At 41.0% G+C, this 21352-nt stretch overlaps 1 protein-coding gene across 1 annotated transcript; it reads left to right on the forward strand.

The window, feature by feature from the left end:
- Positions 1 to 6486: 6486 nt before the first annotated feature.
- On the forward strand, positions 6487 to 21291 carry b3gat2 (beta-1,3-glucuronyltransferase 2 (glucuronosyltransferase S)). The gene is made up of 4 exons (XM_058384145.1): positions 6487 to 7586; positions 12029 to 12173; positions 16855 to 17003; positions 20610 to 21291. Exons 1-4 carry the CDS (start codon positions 7047 to 7049, stop codon positions 20694 to 20696), a joined length of 921 nt encoding a protein of 306 aa, XP_058240128.1. The 5' UTR covers positions 6487 to 7046; the 3' UTR covers positions 20697 to 21291.
- The last annotated feature ends 61 nt before the right edge of the window (positions 21292 to 21352 follow it).

A 21352-nucleotide genomic window follows, 5' to 3' on the forward strand; every position in this document is an offset into this window, starting at 1 on the left:
TTCCACACCTACGCTACTGACCAACTTCCTCTTGCCTCAACCACTCACACACTTATAACACACACACTTGTAGCCCTGAAGTCCAGAGAACTTTATCAATCCATTGATTGTGGATATGGATGTTAGTGGAGTGGTGAGAGTACAGTGGCCTCTGCTTCATTAATATCACATCTCTCTAAATAATGCCAAAATGCCTAATGCTCTGTGTTTGCCCATACACACAGCACACTTTACACCATGTTGCTCACCTCTGTGTCTCCTCATTTCTGTGTGCACATTTGCTCATCCGGTACCTGCTAATGAGCTCTGCAGAATGAAGCTTAGAGATCCAGCAGAGACAGATCTGCATTATGACACACACACACACACACACACACACACACAGTCTTGTTTTATTACTTTTTGTATTTGCGTTCACTCTGAATACAGTAACAGTATGCTTCCTGAGAAGAATAAACTGTTAGAATGAATTTAAAATACATGCTTAATCTCTATAGATGAAGAAGGTTGTAATAATGATTAAAAGAAGAAAGAATGAGCAGACGTATGTTCCCTGCCCACACTGCTGATTTCATATAAGAGGCTGAGCAGCTTTGTCTGTGCAATCAATAAATCTTACAACTCATATTTGTTACTCATTTACATTATTGAGCATCAGCGTCTAGAGGTGACTCTTTGCATTCCAAGCTTGTATTTGCAATTCAGCATCATCTGCAGAGAAAAATAATTTAACATGTATCTCGGGCATAACATGAAGCAGTGTTGAGCCAGACTCTGATAAGAGTTATAGAGGGCACTGGGACAACATTATTAACCTGCTGGCATGATACCGGAATATGAATTCTGTCCTTAGCAAATGTGTGCCTGGCTGTTGTGGCTGTATAACACACTGGCTTCTGCTTGGCCGTGGCTGTTAAATGACATCCTATGGTGCTCCATGTGCAGGGACACCACATGCTTTACTGCCAGCACATTGAAACAGCCAGTAGACTGCTCCCCTGCTTCTCCTTCAGCTGTCTGTCTGTCTCTTATGCTCTGTCTAGTCAGCATGATGCACAGGGGACAGGAATGCTCATGACAATGAACTGAAAACGAAACGGGAAAAAAAAAAAAGGGCATACATGCCTACAAAAGCAAATAGGCTCGTGTTCAGGAGTGCAGATTTGAGAAATGGACTAAAAATTGAGCGCAGCAAGTCATTAAAATATGCTGGCATTAGCACTCTAAAAAAATATATCACACACCCACACTTAATATGCTACGCAGACGGATGCCTGAAAGAAAGGTAAACATAGGGACGGGCTCTTTAGATGATCATCTATAGCCATATGTTTTTATGGATGGCCCCATAAGGGCTGGATGCTCTTTCCAGTGCAGCAATTTTTTTTTATTAAAGCTCACAAGCTGCACATCTAACATCTGCGCCCATAAGAGCAGCAAAGGCTACAAAAACCGGCCATTCATATTTTATTGCCCATTTTGCCGGCCATCCATAATTCAGCAAGGAGCATACTTAACAGCTCCATGCTTAGGGAATGGCCCAATTATGCAGTGTTTCTGAGGAAAGACTGATTCGGGTTTGCTGTGGTGTTTGTTCATGTACATGGTACACACCACATTATTGAAGTTATAAATGTAACAAGCTGCCAGGCGGTGCTGAGTGTTTGGGTGTGGGCTTAATTACCAACATTGAGCTAACACCCCATCAAGAGAGCCTGCAAATAACCTCTTTCCACTGAGAAACGTTCTGGAGATACGAAAGCTAAAGAGTAATGCGAGAAAATTATGGCAAGTGAAATGGATAATGATGCAGCGTTTTGGTGTCTGTCTATTTTCAGAGTCTGTTAAAGGCTTTTTAGCCATTATGTGCAAGCTATTTTTATGTAATATGGAGGAAGCTATGTGTGGAGCATAAAACAATTACATTAATTTGAAAGTCCATTTAGAGAGAATTTCAGAAGACGCAGGGTTTCAGAATCATGTGATACTAAGACAAAAAGAGAAAGATGGAACAGATATCAGCTATCATGCCAGAGATTGAAGGTTGTTCCATGATAATCAATATTAAAGATGCGTTGGAAATCCATTGTTAAAACGTTTCCTCTTACTTCCAAGTCATTCTGAAGGATCATGAACAATGTGTTAATAAAAAAAAACACGCTCGTCTGATAGTCATTTAAATGACAGTTTCAGAAAACACATGATAAATATCTGTAATTTCATAATCAGATGATTTAATCATGTGATCTTTTAATAAAAGACATTGTGAAATTGAGAGAAAGAAAAAGAGTAGGGTCTATTAGTCATGTCCTGCTTTACTCTGATGAGACTGAGAGCCTAATGAGTGTCCTTTTCCCAAGGAGAGCAGCAGAACCAAGGGCACAGGCATTCATCAGCTTTAGGGACAAGGAGTCAGGAGGCTGTGTGAACAGCAGACAGTGCAGATCAGCAGGGACAGTGTGAAACAAGCCTGTAAACTCTAAGCTCACTTTAGCTAGCCTCAGGTCCCTGTGAGCCTGCACCATCCCACAACATGGACCACAGAGACTGGCCTAATTGATCAGCCTGCCACTGCTCTTTATTGTTAACAACAACTTGTCATGCTAACAAATTAGATTGTTGTGAGATGAGGCCAATTAATTGTGATGTGCATGTGGCATGCCAAGCTTCTTGTGCCAAATGCAATGGCAAACCATTTATTTATTTATTTTTTCAGGTAGTGCTTTGAAATGCCAGGTCAATTTTTGCACGATCTCGCATACATTAGCGAATCAGGATATACACCCACTGGACACTTTATTAGGAACACTGATTCCCCTGAACATTCATGTAATTATCCAGTAAGCCAATCACGTGGTAGTTGTGCATTGCAGCACAAGAGCTCAAGTTAACGTTCACATGAGATATCAGGATTTAAGGTAAAAATATGATCTTAAATCGTTACCTGTCCTTTCATTAATCTTTGCCAGAGTTTGGTGAGACTGTGCCTGCTGTAGCCTCAGATTCCTAATCTTGGCTGACATGAGTGGAACCGAATATGGTCTTTTGCTGCCTTAATTCTGAGATGTGTGTCTTCACCATGGTTGTCGGCTGTAAATTGTGGTTCTGTGGTAAAAGCTAAAGTTAGACAATTAGTCAAACACAACCCAGCATTAAAAAAAAAGAAATATATTGCCTTGATTTTCTATGGGGAGTCTTCATTAACAATGCTTATAACAATAATTCACTCTCTCTCTCTCTCTCTCTCTCTCTCTTTCATGTGCCCATGGCAGACTAATATAATCTCTCCACAAATTCATTAAGTATGAAACTGGTCTTTTACAGCTTCTGTGGCCCAGAGCCAGATGTATGAACAAGTGCTGTTTTATAGCAACCATCCACAGCCAATACATGAATCATTACACGTGGAGTGCAATGATTCACTGGCACCAGAATAGAATTACTATGCTAGATGCATCTTTAAGGATATAGCAGATAATTGGTCAAATCAAACACAGAGAGTAACCTGGCATCGCTGCTGCTGATACATGTTTATGTGGATCTCATATCTCTTGGGTAGGCAAGGATTCTAGAAACATCGTTGTGCTGTGTTGGTGCAGTCTTAATATGCATCAGCTCTCATGTCACATCCTTTCTCCTCTGTTTACCAGAATGTGTCCTGTGAAAGACACTTACTTTTGTTATGCAAATCAATCCGGTAGCAGATATCATGCCAGGGACTCAAGGTTGTTTCGACACAATTGATCTTATAGCTGTGCTGGAAATACATGTTATTGTATTGTTGAAATGCTTCCCTCTATTAATGTGGCATCTGAGAAATGCTGCAGTAACATGTCCAATTTATTTGTGGGTGTCTTGGGGAGAAGCTTTGGCCTAAATGAATTTTTCATAAGTACTTCAGTAAATGAAAAATGTGAAATCTTGCCCTTTATTAAAAAAAAAAAAACCCTTTAAAAAGGAAGCTTGGCAATTTCCTGAAATGCAGAAATAAGCTAATATTTGATCAATATTATTTGTTTTTGTAGCCTTAAATCATTTTACTTTAGAACAGTTATTGTGGCAAACTCCACGGAAGCATTTCTATTAATAAAAAGCAATCAGGTTAAAATGGTATGAATGCTTTATCCTGAAATTAAATCAGACCGGAAACAAGAATTGAGATAAATTGCAAACGGCTGTAATTAGTTTAAAGTAGATTCTGTAGCATTACCTTGCCACAGCCTGCAAGATAGAAACCCAATCTAGTAAACTGTAAACCCATTGTCTCGATTGGGTTACACTGAGAAAATATATTAGCATGAGTCAAGTTCACACAATAAAGAAAAGAGATAAAAAGCCATTTCTATGCAAATGGTGTTGACATGCATGGTCTATATTTCCCATTCATTATGAGGATCTAAATTGCTTTGCCACACACTTATTGAATTGAGATCTAAATTATCACTTAATCTAGTTGAGCTGTGATCTATTTTCATGGGGCAGCGCTTTAATTTGTTGTTATTGCACATTGGATGCTTGACTTGCAGTATTGAAGAAATATTTCTCCATCAATAAACCACTTTCTTCAGTCTCCTCCCTGTCCCTCCTTTCTTCAACTCCTTCCTCCCTCCATCTTTCAGAAACATCACACTCCACTCCCTGCTCTGCTGTCAAAATGGATGGAGGGATAGAGTGTAAAAAGAAAATGCTATTGCTTCTTTTACGCCTGCTGCTGAATTATGATTCAGATGGGTTCATGGAACACATCCTCCTTATTCCATCAGCTTCTTCCTTCCCATTTCACACCAGTCAATCCATGTGACACTCATTTCACGCTACAAATGAAAGCTATCTAAAGCTTTCTGTGTCTTTCCTGAGCCTCTTTCATTGGCTTCAGTTCTTTTGCTATATTTTTCTTTCATTTCATTCTAGGTGACAGAGCTGTCACATTTTCACCAACTTGAACAAAAGAGTCTCCACAATGAGACAGTGGACTGTGACAGCAGCCTCCATCCTCCTCTCTCGTGCTCCACTTGATTGACATTTTCCGAGCTGACAGTGGCTTATGTATCAAGGGAAAGGGGGGCAAGACTAGATGTCACAACAGGTAGCTGTCACAGTGCTTGAGAAGGAGAGATGGGATCGTCAGACACAGCACTGCCGACATGAACAACATATTGCTTTCGGGTAAATACGCCAGCCATTTCAGCCACGTCATCTGGCTAAAATATTATGCGTATCTTAATTACCATGTTTCTTCTCAGCTGACATTAATCATGCATCAGAAGATTAGATGGTTGCCACTGGGGTTATCTATCAAACAGAAATTGGGATATGCTTTTATGTAATGAAGTCCAACAGATGGAGCTTTCAGTCTCAGCAAGACAGGGAAAAAGAAGAATGAGAGGTACAGACAGCACAGTCAATCACACCATTCATGAGGAGGCAGAAGATCTTTTTTAAAGTGGAAAATTACAGTGGCATGAAGAGCACATTGCTGTTGACTAGCAAAAAAATCATGATAGGTACAAAAATACTATACATCCTATAAATAGGCGCATCTTGATGCATCCATTCAAATTCAACGACTGATTTAACCTGGTCATGGTCATAATGGATCCAAATCTTATTCTGGAAACATCCTGTCTCATCTCAGATCTCCATTTGCCCACTCTTTTCACACCTAAAGCAATTTAGCTTCGTCAATCCACCTACTGGATTGTTTGTGTGATGTGGGAGGAAACTGGAGAACCCAGAGGAAACTTACACAGAAATGGGGAGAACATGAACAGAAGCTTTGCAACGACAGGATCAAACCAGTGGAGGCAACAATGCCCACTGTGGTACCATGCTGCCCGATCTTGATACTGATACCAATATTCTCAAAATTCCTAATTTAAATGACTAATCAAAAGAGAGATAAATTAGCTGTAAAATGCACCAGAATGACTGATGTGGTCATCTAAACTGAAAGACTGAAAAATGACAAGATACATTGAAAGTCAGAACAGTGATTCCAAATACTTAACAGATTCAGTCAGAACACCTACACTGATTTAAAAGCACATGGGATTGATGATTTATGGTCTGCATGAATTTCATAAAAAGTAATATATTTGTATTGTGATTTAGCTGGCAAGACTTACTTCCAAGGTGTACCCTGTGCCCACGCATAATGCATCCATTATCCTATGCAGCCATATTAATGATGATAATAGAAACACAGTGCAAGGTTCAAGGATTAGTTTGATGCTGTGGTTACTGTAATTAAGTCTCGTTGCTTAAAAAGCGTAGGATGCTGTCCCGAAAGACAAACTCAGGTAGCTTTGGTATCTCTGTTAATTTTCAGAAATATAGAATGAGTAACTGGCAATTTACTGGGTATTTAATCCTTTTGCGTTTCAGTGAGATTATTTAGTATTCCGGTCACTCTCTCTCTCTCTCTCTCTCTCTCTCTCTCACACACACACACACACACACACACAAATGAAGAGAGTGAAGTCTCAGTCCCTCACATGACAGCGCTGTTATTTCTGAGGCAGCAGCAGCATCAGAGCTGGACCTGCGCACTGCTTCTCTGCTCAGCTTCAGAGCTCAGAAGCGCATCTCAGAGGAGAGATGGAGGCAAAGCCAGCTATGCGTTCAGGGACTGTTTTCTGTGGATTCAATTTAATGCCTTTACCTGTTGTTTGTTATTTCTGCCGTCGCTTTCAATGCAGGAGGAATCATCATTAGATGAATCATCATCTAATTATCAGCGGAGGAATATGTCGTTTTTGTCTCGCCTTTAGCCTTGGTTAAAGGAGACTGGAAACTGACAGGATGCCTCGGAAAGCGCTGCTGTAAAAACTGCGTAAGCTGGTGGACTGTGTGAGAAGCGAAATAAGCACAAAAAAGTAAACTCATTCTATGTTTTAAAGATGTATTTCAATAGGTGTAGCTCGACTAGATTATGTTAGATTAAGTTTTTGTTTACTCCGCATCCTTTATGTACTTGTGTTAAAATATCCCGCCTGACTGAGATGGATTGGTGATCCCCGCGTCTCCGGCAGCATCATAACTTTGCCATGATGAAGTCCATTTTTTACAGTCGCTTCTTCATCCTGCTTCCGTGGGTGCTGATCGTCATCATCGTGATAGACATCGACACGAAGAGGTCCTCCGTGCGCAACACGGCGCACTCGTACCTGTCCCGGCTGAGCAGCGCGCCCCGGCGGGACGCGGTTGTCCACGCGCTCAACCGCACCGCGCCTCCACCGCCACTCATTTACGCCATCACACCGACGTACAGCCGCGCCGTGCAGAAAGCCGAGCTCACGCGCTTGGCCAACACTTTCCGCCAGGTCCCGCACTTTCACTGGATTGTGGTGGAGGATTCGGCAAGTCGCACCGAGCTCGTGTCGCGCTTCTTAGCGCGCGCGCGCGTCCCGTACACTCACCTGCACGTGCTCACTCCGCGCCGCTTTAAACGGGCCGGTATGCCGCGCGCCACAGAGCAGAGGAACGCAGCGCTCTCGTGGCTCCGCGCGCACCGCACAGCCACCGACTCCGGAGTGGTGTTCTTCGCCGACGATGATAACACTTACAGCCTGGAGCTTTTTGAAGAGGTACACTTGCATTACATTCCCAAACAGAAATAGCAAAAGTTTATTTGTGACTGCGTTAGCCTTAAGCTCGTGCTTATTTCCAGGCATCGCTTAATTTAAAATAAATAAATAAACACTCTTCCTAGTGCCTTTATTGTCCGATGATTGACTCAGCCCCTCGAATGAGTCCAAACATCATCTAAATTGTGTTCAGGAAAGAAACTTGGCATTAGGGGTTTCCATATTGTGTGGGACCAGTTTTTTTAAACAATATCATTTAACTGTGATTAAAAGAGGTTTCTTCCCTTATCCCTTATTTTCCAAGCTACAACTGCATGATCAGTAACCGATCCTTTTTCAGTCTTGCCCTATAACATTGTACCTAAATGTCTTCTGGTGAAATGTAATAAAGATGCCTGGTACAGTAAACAGTAAGACAGCCTAGCAGAATGAACATATTTTATCTTATAATAATCCTTTCCTTTGCCCACCCATAGTTCACTCAGCTCTTAACTGAAGTCTAATCTAAACTGTTTTAAAGACAATTATCTAGGTTGCACAAACTGCCTATCAATTTTAATTAAACGATCAATCCATTAAACAGGCCAACTGTATAATGATGTAAGCTTATTTGATTTAGCTGGGAAGCTCAATAGGGACAATTTCATCTGGTTATTCAAAGTAGATTAGACATTGAAAGCTTTGGAATGGCTTTAGTTATGTCAGGGAAAATAGTATGAGCTACGCAATGGCTGAGGCATTATTCACTAATTTATGTAGCAATCTGAGGTACTATAAAAAAAAAAAAGCAAGAAGGATTATGAACATCCACTGGACAAGAGGAACTTTCATTATTAACATGCAGTGCCAAACTCAGGGGAGATCCTAGTTGTGATTGGAAAGTCAGGGACATGAGTGTAGATAGTATGTATCTGTGTATGGATTGTGTGTCTGTGAGATTTGCCATGCAGTGTAGTTAAATGGATTTTATGAAAATTGTAAGATCAGAATAAAGTACTTACTAAAAATGAATGAATGAATGAATGAATGATTCAAAACAATTTAAAATATATTCTCATCCTGAAGCTGAGCTTGGCTTGACATCCTTTCACATTCCTAGTTTAACCCCAATATAAATCCCCTTCGCCTTAATACTAAATGTTCAATCAAAATGAATGTAAGCCTTTGTTGAGAAAGGTTTTTAAAAGAGCCTTTCTCACAAAGCATAGTTAAAAAAGACCATTTTATTGGATGATTGTTATCTTTTAAAATAAATCAGACTAGGGTTTGATGGACTAGAGAGACTTCAACTTGTTAGATGCATATTTGATACCTCGAAGGGAAATTGGCCAATTGTATGATCCTGGAAATAAAATCAGCTTAATTGCACTGCTAGTTCAGAAATATGAGTGAAGTGTCAGTACACTGTGGAATCGAGAAACTGAAAGTTTTGTGGGATTAGCGCTGTGAAACACGTAAAGATATATCAGGGATCTCAGAGCAGCAGAAACACTGCTGCTTGCTTTAAATGCTTTAAGGAACTTGTTGAAGCAGATTATCACTGTGAACACACTGTCTGTGAACAAGTTTGTATAAATCACATACACAATATGTGCTCATAAGAAGCTGCATCAAAGGACTCTACATTAAATAAAGTTATTGTGGCCTGAGCCCTCAGTCCCAGGGTCTAGTTCATAGCAAGCAGTAAGGTACAATAACACAATCCCTGTGCTGAGTGACATTTTAAATAACCTTGTTTGAGGAAATATTTAACCTTATCTGTGTGAACAACCACTCTTTTCTTAAAAGGAAAATAAAATAGGTACCAAAAGTTAATATGGCCATAATACTAAAAAACTTATCTAGCTTAAAATTGCTCAGTTGTTCACTATTCACACAATAGCTGTATATAATCATAAGAAGCCTTTTGTATTTTCTGTCACTTGTGTTAATGGAAGGCAGTGTGACCACACTGATAGGCAGCTTCAGTTCCAGGATAATGGAAGCGCTGCAGATTCCCTCAGTTCAGATAGTTCTGTCATGTTGCGTGAAATGTCACGGTTCATTGAGTGCCTGTGGCTGAAGGCTAGAGAACTTGCTGCTCCAAATTCCAAGCAATTAATAGACATTTAAGGTGTTTATCTGACTATAAAGTTGGACAAATGTGCAAAAAAGACAAAAGCAAAATGGAATATTCACAGAGATAACACATTTTACTGCATTTAATAAATAAGGAAAGTGTAATGAAACATTGGCATTTTTTAAAGAAAAATATATTTAATAAATTTGACACTGAAATATCTCCATACTTCAGCTGTCTGTCCTGAATTTCTGCAGAGCACAGAAGTGGAAAATACTGTGGTCCATGGAATACATAAACAGCTGATGGAGGAATTTCTCATATATTGCTTCATCTTCTCAACATCTCTTGCTCATACTCATTCTTCCTTCTGCCTTTCACTTTGATCACAGTCCTGTTTATTTGCTTCTTCCCTCCCTCCCATTCTATAACCCCACCCCACTCTAGGCTGTAGACCTTTATCTCATAACTCAAATCTGTCATATCTCTTACGTTTTAATATCTCAATATCAACCACGCATTCCTCTGTTCCTGCTTTAGTCGTTATTCTCTCCATTCTGCCTTCTCTTCACGTATAGCAGTGCTATATGCATTGCCTTCCAGATCAGCTGTTTTCATGCCACAGGCCTTGTAAGTGTGACAAACTCTCTTTACGCCATCAGCAGTAGCTTTGTCCTCAGAGTTCCTCTTTTTCTCCGCCGCCTCGTCTCTTTCAATTCATTTTCTCAACACAGCTGGACACGGAGTTGAGCACATGGAATAGACCATAAAGGGCAAAACATAACACTATTGTGCTGATGAATGCAGCCCTGCTCAACATGAGCGCATAAAACACCTCGGGCTTGATTTGGAGCACAGCAGTCTAAGTGCCTTATTATCACTGCTCAAATCAGTCACATTCATAACAAGAGGCAGCTCCTTCATTATGATTACCTCAGATAGCACTGGCACACTATATTATATATTTGAGTCTTTTCTGTCCTGTGGTGATGAGCATAATTTCAATTTTCAACTTGACATTTAATGGTATAATGGTGCTGCAAGTTGTATTGGTGCATTGCAGCTCAAAGGTCTGAGGTTCTGTCTGTATAGACCTTCTCATGTTCTTCCCATGTCTTTGTGGGCTTCCTCTGGGTTCTCTGATATTCCCAATGGGTGAACTGGCTACTCTAAATTAGCCTTGCAATGGACTAGCATCCCAGGGTGTACACCTCTCTGGACTCATCATGAACCTAACTAGAATAAGGCAGTTGCTGAAAATGAATACATTATACATTGCATTGCATCTTGAATGCTCACAGAGAACTGATGTTTTTTTTTTATTCCTGTTTAAAAATGTTCCTCAAGATATTAGAGATTTCTTTATCAGACTTGATTATCTGTTGCTCTTGCACTGTCAGGGTTATGCGTTCTCAAGCCTGACCTCGGAAGAGCCGTTAGGATGCTACTGCATCTTTAACCAGGCTGCCCTGCTCTCTGACAGCGATGAATCCAGCTGCATTTGATGCATGTCGGAGCTGCTGTAGTTGATGAGTCAGAGGGATGATTGTGCAGCTGCAGGCGTTGATGTCCTCACTACACTGGAGAGTTCTCCGGCTCTCTGGCTTTGATTTAGACTCCCATTTATAGAGACCCATTACAGAGGAGAAGCCTTTGAAAAGTCCCTAGGAGCAGATGGGAAGGGGGTGGTGAAGGGACAGCATTAGAGCCAAGCTGCTCAGACACGGCAACACTCCGAGCATGAGCTTCAAAGCTTCCTCCAGCCCATAGGCATCATTGTCTGACACTTCACAATGCCATGTACCATGCTTACACGAGTAGCACAGCCATTTAATATTTAATGCCTTCTCTGACTTTTTAAGTGAAAAAAAAAAAATGGCTTATTCACACACTCCTTGAATTCTATCCACACTTTATAGTTTCTTTTCTCATCTAGTGAAAAGAGCAAAAAGATCATTTAGCTTTAGGTTGTTTTAATTTGCACCAGCAGAAAGCCACCATCAAAATTATTATCTGCAGTATAAACTGTGTGCTGCGTCAGGTGTGAATGATCTTATTGCTTTTCCAGACTCACAGTGGCTGCAGATGGATGAGGTTATTCAAACTGAAAATGAGCCGATGTGCTGTAATACAATCCCACAGAAATCCTCTCTCATCTACTGAAATTCAATAAAAATAGATGGCCTCACAACAAGCACCAGTAGATCAACACAAACAGTATCCAAACATTTTCTATCTAGAAATGAATTTTGCAGTCCCTAAAGGAAAGACAGGTGGAGTATTTGCTTGCTGAAGCTTTTTATTAAACATAAATTGTGTCATAGTCTTAGCGCACATATTGTCTCTAAAGTGTATTTCATGCTTTTTCTTTTTCTCCTCTCAGATGCGTTCAACTAAAGGAGTATCTGTATGGCCTGTGGGACTCGTAGGGGGTCGCAGGTATGAGCGCCCTATTGTAGAAAAGGGCAAAGTGGTGGGCTGGTACACAGGCTGGAAGGCTGACCGACCTTTTGCCATCGACATGGCAGGTAAGACTTGTCCAGGCTTAAAAAAAGTCTTAAACAGTCTATGGCAAGATTTAACGCATTTAGTAATTTAACGTCTTTTATCGTCACTATATTGAATACATACATACACCGATCAGGCATAACATTATGAGCACTGAGAGATGAAGTGAGTAACACTGATTATCTCCTCATCATGGCACCTGTTAGTGGGTGGGATATATTAGGCAGCTAGTGAACATTTTGTCCTCAAAGTTGATGTGTTAGAAGCAGGAAAAATGGGCAAGCGTAAGGATATGAGCGAGTTTGACAAGGGCCAAATTGTGATGGCTAGACGACTGGATCAGAGCATCTCCAAAACTGCAGCTCTTGTGGGGTGTTCCCGGTCTGCAGTGGTCAGTATCTATCAAAAGTGGTCCAAAGAAGGAACAGTGGTGAATGGGGGACAGGGTCATGGACGGCCAAGGCTCAGTGATGCAAGAGAGGGAGCGAAGGCTGGCCCGTGTGATCCGATCCAACAGACGAGCTACTGCTGCTCAGATTGCTGAAGAAGTTTATGCTGGTTCTGATAGAAAGGGGGACCAACACAATATTAGGCAGGTGGTCATAATGTTATGTCTAACTGGTGTACATGAACAGACATTTGGCTAGAACATTATAGCTGTATGACATTTCATAAAAGGACATTGTGTCTCCGTCTCAAAGTGCAAGAAGTAAGAAGGTTTATGCCACTTGCACAATGATGTGTGATGGATAGCTGGACTGGTTGTACCTGCATTAATTCATATGATGGGACGCAGAATGACAAAACAAACTTCACTCAAGCCATCTGCAGAGATATTACTAAACATTATCTATATACATTATATCACTAAAACGTGATAGATATATTACTAAAACTTGACAGCAATGCATTACTAAGAGATCATGGGCTGTGTGAAATACATGGAATACAGACAGCTATAGTAACTCATTACAATCACTTACAACCTGATTTAATTCCTGTTATTAAAAAAGACACTGCTTAATGCAAAGGTTCCACAAAGTAAAAATGTTTATACACCTTTTTAAGCTGAAAAATTGTACATGCCCATCTTCTTCTCATTCTCCTGATAAACCAGTGTTGTATGGCATGTATTTGCATATTCAAACACTCAAATAATGATATTATCTTCCCCAAAGGATTATATCATAACATATAGAGTTTATAAGATTCAAGAACATATTTTAGATAAGGAGCTGATTTTGGGCAGTTTATGGAAAAAAAGACTGAGGCAGCGTTTTGTGCTCTTCAGGCTAAATGGTTGTTTAGCAGTAGTGCTTGGACACAAAGATGATCACAACATAAGTAGGTTATAGCAAGTTCTTTGCTCTGTTTTTTTTTGTATGCCGGCAACAACTAAATCTATGCTTAGAACACTATCATGTTTCATGTTGCCCTGTGCAGTTTGTCAGTTATGGTGCAGAACAATCCAAATAACTATTTATCATACCTCAAAGGATAGATTAGTCTCCGAATGCATTTGGAAATAATGGCTCTGAGACGTAGATCAATCATAGCTGACAGGATGCTGACTCCCTGAGAACTAAGGGGTGCTCTTAATTAATGTCCATAATGACTTTCCCTCCAAAAACAAATTAACCTATGACAACAGTAATAACACAGCTTCCGTTGCAGGGCATTAAAGTGTGAAGCTCCCTGTTTCTGCTCCAAGTCACAGCATTCTGCTGATTTAATGCATTTCTTTTGGAATAGCAGCAGTGAATTCTAAGGCAGTGTATTAACGTCAGTGTGGCAGGAAGGTGCTGACACGTCTGAAACATGCAGAGTGCCAGAGTTCACATACTGCAAACTGAGGAGGATAAAGAGAATGGCAGAGCTCCAGACATACAGCGAGAGCAGCAATGCAGAGCAAAGCAGAATGCAGTGAAGAACTCTCCAGGCTCCTGCAGTGCCTCTGGATGTTGTGCTGTTAATTAATGCCTGATAACAGGAGAATGCATCATTCTCGCCTTTCTTCCTGCTCGCAGTCTGCTTCACATCAGTATTGTGATCCTTTTCCTCTATCCCTCCCCAGCTTGCTCCTCTTCTTATTTCTGGATCAGCCACCTGTAACATCAGCATCAGTTTAAAATTCTGTAGAAAATTCTCAAAAACCATTTAAGCTTCATGAGCCAGATCTATTAAACCAGCCTCAGAACAAAAGCAGAGAACAATGAGGCGAATTTAGTATTCCTGCTGTCTGGGTCCTGCAAAGAACAAACACAATAGCGGGATAAGGAGGTCCCTCCTCACCTCTCACACTGCTTTCAAGTGCAGCTCTCACCTGAAGAGGGGCTCAAGTGTTTGTCCTAGCACAAAAGCCTTTCTAACTCTGCTATTTGCCATGTAGCTTTACTTATGTAAGAAAAAAAAGTCTGCATTGCAGCTACACAAGGTTTTGCCCATGTGACTCACCCCAACCTGTCTGTGTCTAAGGCAATGAGTGGGCTGCATTAGCACAATGTGATTTTTTTGATTGCTCATAGCTGCAGTCAAGCAAAAGGTGCACACAGTTCCTGTGCCTAGAACACTAAATCTGGAGAGGCCACGAACACTGCTGAGTGTATGGAGAGCAAAACAGAGCAAAGCCTTAATAAAATATAATAAATCCTTTCCCTCTGAGCTTTATCAAAGTGTCTCGGATATAACGGTGCACTTGTACAAGAGCGATATCAAAACGCTATGTAGTTAAAAAAAGGCTAAGAGCATTAGACAAAAATTGACTGACCATCATCTATTAATAAACTGTAGCAAGGCTCATGAGAAAATGTACCTCGAAGCTCTACTTATAGAGCAGGGACACAGTTGCGTAGCTCGGCTGAATCTCAGCCTTTCTGCTGCAGTGAAGTGACTGTCGCTGTGGGGGTGGCAGAAACCCAGGTGGCTTTAGCTAAAGCACAGGCGTCCTAGAAAAATCAGCCTGTACCTGGGATAAAAAACACAACCGAGGGCTATATTTCCCTCTGGATTTTTATTTCCCTATTTTAGAATGAAACTGTTTTCTATGCAACCCACCACACAATCCTTACATACGACTGTGAAGTCTTTGTAAGTGACTTAGATGGATTATTATGGAGTATTAAAATTACTCCAAAGACATATGAAGAAGGCAAATGAGCACATGCCAGGGAAATCAGCAAGGCAACAAAGACACTGTGCGGATGTGTTCGGGCTTGTGTAAAAGAACTGGCTGAAATGAAAAGGCAGGTATGTCACGGAAGAAATGGATGCATTAAATGTGCACTATAACTACCTCTAACAATAAGCAGGCATTAAAAAGCCCAGATACTCAAGTCATTTTTCACAACATAGAGTCCCAGATGTTTAGTTAAGTAGGTGTCATGAAGGATGTACAGTAAAGCACGAATAAGAAGGCAACCTTGAGAAAAAAAAAAAGAAAATTGCTGTATACTCTAAATGAATACTTATCTTTTAAAGATCAAGGAATATTGTAAAATTTGGCTGCCAGGCAGAATGTAAAGGAGGAATAAACAAAACAAAGAGTTTCCACCTTGGGAAAGGTAAGGTACAGTAAAGGCAACCATGTTAGATTCATGAGGCTGGCAGAGGATAGGATGTACCAGCACCCTGATAATTGGCAGCAGTGGGCAAGGGCTAAGTGTAAAATTAAACTGTTTAATATCTCAAATAATGCACAGGAGAGCCCCCTGAGCTTCCTGCAGGACAAGAGTGTAAGCTGAAGACTGGCTGCTTCAATGCCCAGGGTCACAGTCTTTGCGCTTTTAACCATTTTAATTTAGTAACATGAGCTCTAAGCACTGCCCTAGTGCTCACCTTTACTTTTCCCAATGCTCCCTTCCACCATACCTCAGCTCCTGTTCCCATTTAGATTTTGTGTGGCAGACTCTAAAGTGGTAAATAAGATATGAACCCTTTTCTAGGTTGCAGACAGTCTAAAAACCATTTTCTGTGAAGACTTAAAGGGGACTTCTAAATGAAGGGAAAAATCAATTGTGTGCGCGCAGTGGCAAAGCATATGGTAGGAGTGGGACAGGTTTTATTTAGAGTATAACAATACATAAGTGCAAAATAAGTCCCTATTATAATGAGCACCAAAGGACATACTGCCAGTTTTAAACATCAGCAGGAGAGGAAAGAGACATGCAATTAAATGTAAAACGATGGCAAAATGGAATCGAAATGTTAAGCACAGACAGCAAGACAGGATGTCACCTTTCACTAAACAGAGTGTCGTACTTTCGGTTTCTCATCGTGGCCAAGAAATGCTTCCTTTCACAGGAGGAGGCCATTTCACTGTTATTACAGAGGACATTACTGACATTACTCACCACTAACTGTTTATAAGTTACAAGAGAGCAAATATTTTAGAACATTTAAAAGATGGGATATGGTGAACTTTTTTTTTTATTTTCAATCAAGTGACAATATTGTACTCGGAGAAACTTTTATATCACAGAGTTTAAATGTTTATGTTCTCTGTTGAAAGCCCATGTGTGTAAGTGTGAATAGCTGATCAGCTTGCAACCTTGGAGATGCTGAAGCTTGTTAACAGATGTGTACAAAAGTGTCTGAATACCATAAGACTGTCAAATGAAGAGTGAAATTAGGGAAAATAACAGTAAACTCAATCTTCTCACACATGGCACTGCATTAATTTCTCTACTCTTGTCAATGTCTTAGGCTTTGCCGTGAACCTCCAGGTGATCCTAGCAAACCCACGAGCTCTGTTCAAGAGGAGAGGAGCCAAGCCAGGCATGCAGGAGTCTGACTTCCTTAAACAAATAACCAGGCTGGAGGATCTGGAGCCAAAGGCTCGCAACTGCACACAGGTCAGTACCATGCCCTCCAGCAGGGGTGTCCAATCTTATCAGCAAAGGGCCGATGTGGGTGCAGGTTTTCATTCCAACTGAGCAGAAGCCACACCTGAGCCTACTGAAAACCAAGATGAGTTGATTAAACAGGTGGAATCAGGTGTGACTCCTGCTTGATTGAAATGAAAACCTGCACCCACACTGCCCCTTTGCAGATAAGATTGGACACACCTGCCCTACAGCATACAACATAAAATACACTATATGACTAAACATGTGGACACATGACCATCAAACCCATATGTAGATCTTCCTCAAACTGTTGCCACAAAGTTGGAAGCACACAATTATCTAGAATGACTTTGCAGAAGGGAGACAAACTCCCCTCACCACCTTCTATAGTTCTGACCAGCTGTCTCACAGTGCAGTATTGGATCTGCACATTCTCCAATCGCAAGACTGTGAAATCAGCTGAAAAGATCATCAGGGTCTCTCTACCCATCATCACTCTCATATCAACTGCTGCATCCACAATGCTGCTGCTGCCCCTGTCACCCATCCTGTGAACATCTGGCAGAAGGTACAGGAGCATCTGTGCCACAACCAGCAGACTCTCCAACAGTTTCTTCCCTGAGGCAGTCAGATAAATCAACATCCTGCTGCCTCCTAACACTCAACTGGGCACCTAACTCAGTATGACTCAATACCATTGCACTTTATAAAGCTGCATCAGTCACTTCATAGAACACTATAGTTATTACTGCTACACTAATAGTTCACAACCCATGTACTGTCTATTTATTGTTCTGTTCAGTGTAATATTTGCCATGCAGTCATCTGACACTGTTGTGTATTTGTAAATTATGTAGTCTTGCGTACTGTTATGTGTTGCACCATGGTCCTGAAGAAATGACATTTCATTCCAGTGTATACATACTGTATAGAGGAATGGCAATAAAAACCCACTTGACTTGGCTGAAAGACATGGCTTGACAAGGTTGGGATGAAACACCGACTGCATGCTCAACCTCAGTGATGCTCTTGTGGCTGATTGGACATTCTTGTCCAATCTTTGTCTTGACATCACTCTCTGCTCTCTGTAACCAAGTTCCAAAATTTTGCACAGAGTTCCCAGAAACGTGGAAGATGTACAAGTGATAACTCAATATTAATGCCCATGGTTTTGGAGTAAAATGTTCAACAAGCACATATGGGAGTTATGATGAAGTGTCCACATACTTTTGGTCATACAGTGTACCTTTTAGTGATAACTGAATCAGTTACGGAAACATTCCTATGTGATAAATGCCAAGGGGTGGGTCACTGTTTTGTTTTTATTTTTGCCCTAATTGTACCCATAATCCAGCCTAAACCTAATCACTTAATATCAGTGAATCCTTCAGGCTTTTTTTAGTTTAGAACTTTACACGTCTTATTTGTATATAATTACAATAAATTGCTTTCTATATCTTGTTTCAGACTAAAAAGTGTGTATTGTAGGTTGGAGTATTATAGGGTCATCACGTATGTCTGAGCTGGTAATATCCCCTTACTTTGGGTGTAGGCCTCTCCCTGCACCTTGTCTCACAGTAGCTTCTCTTCCTATCCCCTGCATGTCACAGCTAGTGCCATAATCATTATCACCCAATTATCCTAATGGCAGCAGTGCTGGGGTTATTAATAGTGACTATTAGCAGAGCTGACATTACCACTAATCACCAGCGCCAGCCAGTGGAGGACGCACGTCGTACAGCAGCGTCTTACACTGCTATCATTATCAGTCATTGCATAAAGGTTCCATATTCAACCGAGCAAAGATCTAAAAGCATAATTATCCTGTTGAGCTTCATAAAGTGAACACTGGACTCAGCAGAACACCTCAAAGAATGCTGCAAGTGACGGACACAAGATTAAAGAAACACACTGGCTTTAAATGAGTATGGATTGTAACACGCTTATTTTGATAGATGACATTCAATTAAACACTCATCAAGAAAAAAAATTAAGGCAAGACGTCTTTGTCTTGACATTCAGGATTCAGCTCACTCACTGTCACAGCCGTGTACAAATCTGTGCATCCAAGCAAAGCTTTACACACATCTTAAGAAAAGGTCAAACTTCTATAAATGTTTTAAAATCATCTCCGGGGATGACAGAGAACAAGCTGTACCACAGACAGGTAGGCAGATCCCAGCATGCATCTCAACAGGAAGGGTCGTGATGCTGGACTGATTGGCTTGGTTGAGAGACTCAGCTGAGCAATCAGGAGATGGTGGATGGGGGTGGGAAAGCAGAAGAAGTGAAAGAGGGAGGCAGAGGCTGAGATTGACAGGGAAATAGAATGGGCGAATGAAGGACAGCGTGACAGATGTGGAAAGATGGAGGTTGAAGGAGGGCAGAGAGCTCGAGAGTGAACAAGCTTGTGCTCTGAGAGAAGCCCTTTTCAGTCCCGATTCAGAGACTCTCCTGCTTATTAATGTCAATATGCATCTCACTCTCTGTGTCTAGAACCTGCCAGCTTAGCACACAACACAATCAATCAGACGCTTCCTCCTCTCTGCAATGCACTCAGCCTTAAAAAATATTTCAGTCTAAAGCCTCATCAGACTCAGTAACTGCAGCTTCAGATATAGTCTATACTTATTTCTATATATAAATAAAAACTGTAGAAGACAGCTACAAAAGTACCTATAATGAACTGTTAAAGACACCCCCTGAAGCGTAGGTTATAGCTTTGCCAAGATATCAACATCCAGCTTCTGGTTAGTTGGAATAAAGTGCTGTTTGACACCCATAAAAATGAACAGCCCAACTATTTTTAACTAGAAATTTACCTCTGGAATTTCCATCACCATTTTTAAGGGCTAGCTGTTGCACAGGATTATGGCATATGCTGGACAACAAACAATAGATGTATGCCACCTTCGGTCAGATCTCAGGCGGATCTCAGAAGCATTTTATGTAAATATTCTATTCACGCATGACTTGATGCCTTCCACTTAACAAACACAGCCAGAGCAGGCAGCAATTTAAGTTTCAGACCCACCAGTAACACGAGTGCAGACGCAGTGATGGCTGACTGAGTCTCTAAAAACCTAAACGTTTTATTATGCAACTTTAAAAATGTGTAAGCTCTTTCCTCATACACATACCATAAGATGAAAAACCAGAAGAATAGAATTGTTAACTGAAAAGTTAACTGAAATAGTCAGTCGATATGAACTCCTCATCAACCTCAAGGTGTTGCATCACTGGCTGCTGAATTAGTCTTGTTAGATATGCAAAACAAGCCAATTAACAGTACCATGTGCTTGGGAAGTGACGTGTCACACCTGGACGAGGTTGCGTTAACAGTACACACACGGCTGCTTGTGCTCGACTCTCACTTATAATTAAGAGAAGCTGCTACAATAGGCCAGGGAGACTACATGCTTGACAGCATCGACCTTGAACACGAACAGCACGAAACTGCACCACTGAAGGGTTACTGCTGTAGATGCTCTATGACTCTGCCCTCATTTTCCCCCTATTTCTCACTTTATTTTCCTCCAAAGCTCCTTACTCTTACTGTGAAAAACAGCTATGTTGATGTCTCCATTGTGAACAGATGATTTTCTATTTCAGGTCCTGGTCTGGCACACCCGCACAGAGAAGGTCAACCTGGGCAACGAACCCAAGCGGCACCAGGACTCTGTTCTGATTGAGGTCTAGAGGACAGGACTGGCGTGGGAGGCATAGTCCTTATGGCATATTGCACCAAGTAGCCACTATCCCTGGTACTTTCCCCAATTAGTGTCAACCTCTGGACTGATAGCCTGCTGATTCATGCTGGAAGCCGTGTGAACTCTGATGTCTGTGTCACCTCAGCTCAACACTCTGGACCATCCAATTTTGTGACCTTATTTCTGGCTGCATAAATTGGCTGGGCTTCACTTTGTTAATAAAAAAATCCCATCACACTGAGGAAGCATACTGGGTTACTTGTAAAGAACTTTTAAACCTGTATCGTTCGGTACAGCTGTCTTCACTGGCTGCTAATAGAAACTTTTACCTTAAGACTGAAGAGAAAATCTGGAGTGTTAGCACCTGATGAAATCTTCATGATGATTCAATGTCTCTTAGATCCTGGAGAACTTAATATAAACTTGGGAGCAGTTGGAGAACGAAGCAGGAAGCATCTGAAGAAGAGCCAGTTGTTGGAGAAAGAACATGTGTCTTAAATGTACATTCAGTGGACACATGTAACTGTAACTATACAAGTTTGTTGTATTTAAGCAGTTATTGGATAAAGCTTTCTGTAAAAAGACTTTATTGCCATAATGTGTTGCTATGAGCGTGAGAAAATGGACATGAAAGATCCAGGACAG

Source organism: Hemibagrus wyckioides, linkage group LG03, assembly GCF_019097595.1.
Source record: "Hemibagrus wyckioides isolate EC202008001 linkage group LG03, SWU_Hwy_1.0, whole genome shotgun sequence".
In the NCBI taxonomy this organism is placed as follows: Eukaryota; Metazoa; Chordata; class Actinopteri; order Siluriformes; family Bagridae; genus Hemibagrus; species Hemibagrus wyckioides.

Coding starts and splice junctions, on each gene's coding strand:
- b3gat2 (XM_058384145.1), top strand. CDS start 7,047: ATGATGAAGTCCATTTTTTACAGTCGCTTCTTCATCCTGCTTCCGTGG. Junction 12,174..16,854: donor TTTTGCCATCGACATGGCAG/GTAAGACTTGTC, acceptor TCAATGTCTTAG/GCTTTGCCGTGAACCTCCAG. Junction 17,004..20,609: donor AGGCTCGCAACTGCACACAG/GTCAGTACCATG, acceptor TTTCTATTTCAG/GTCCTGGTCTGGCACACCCG.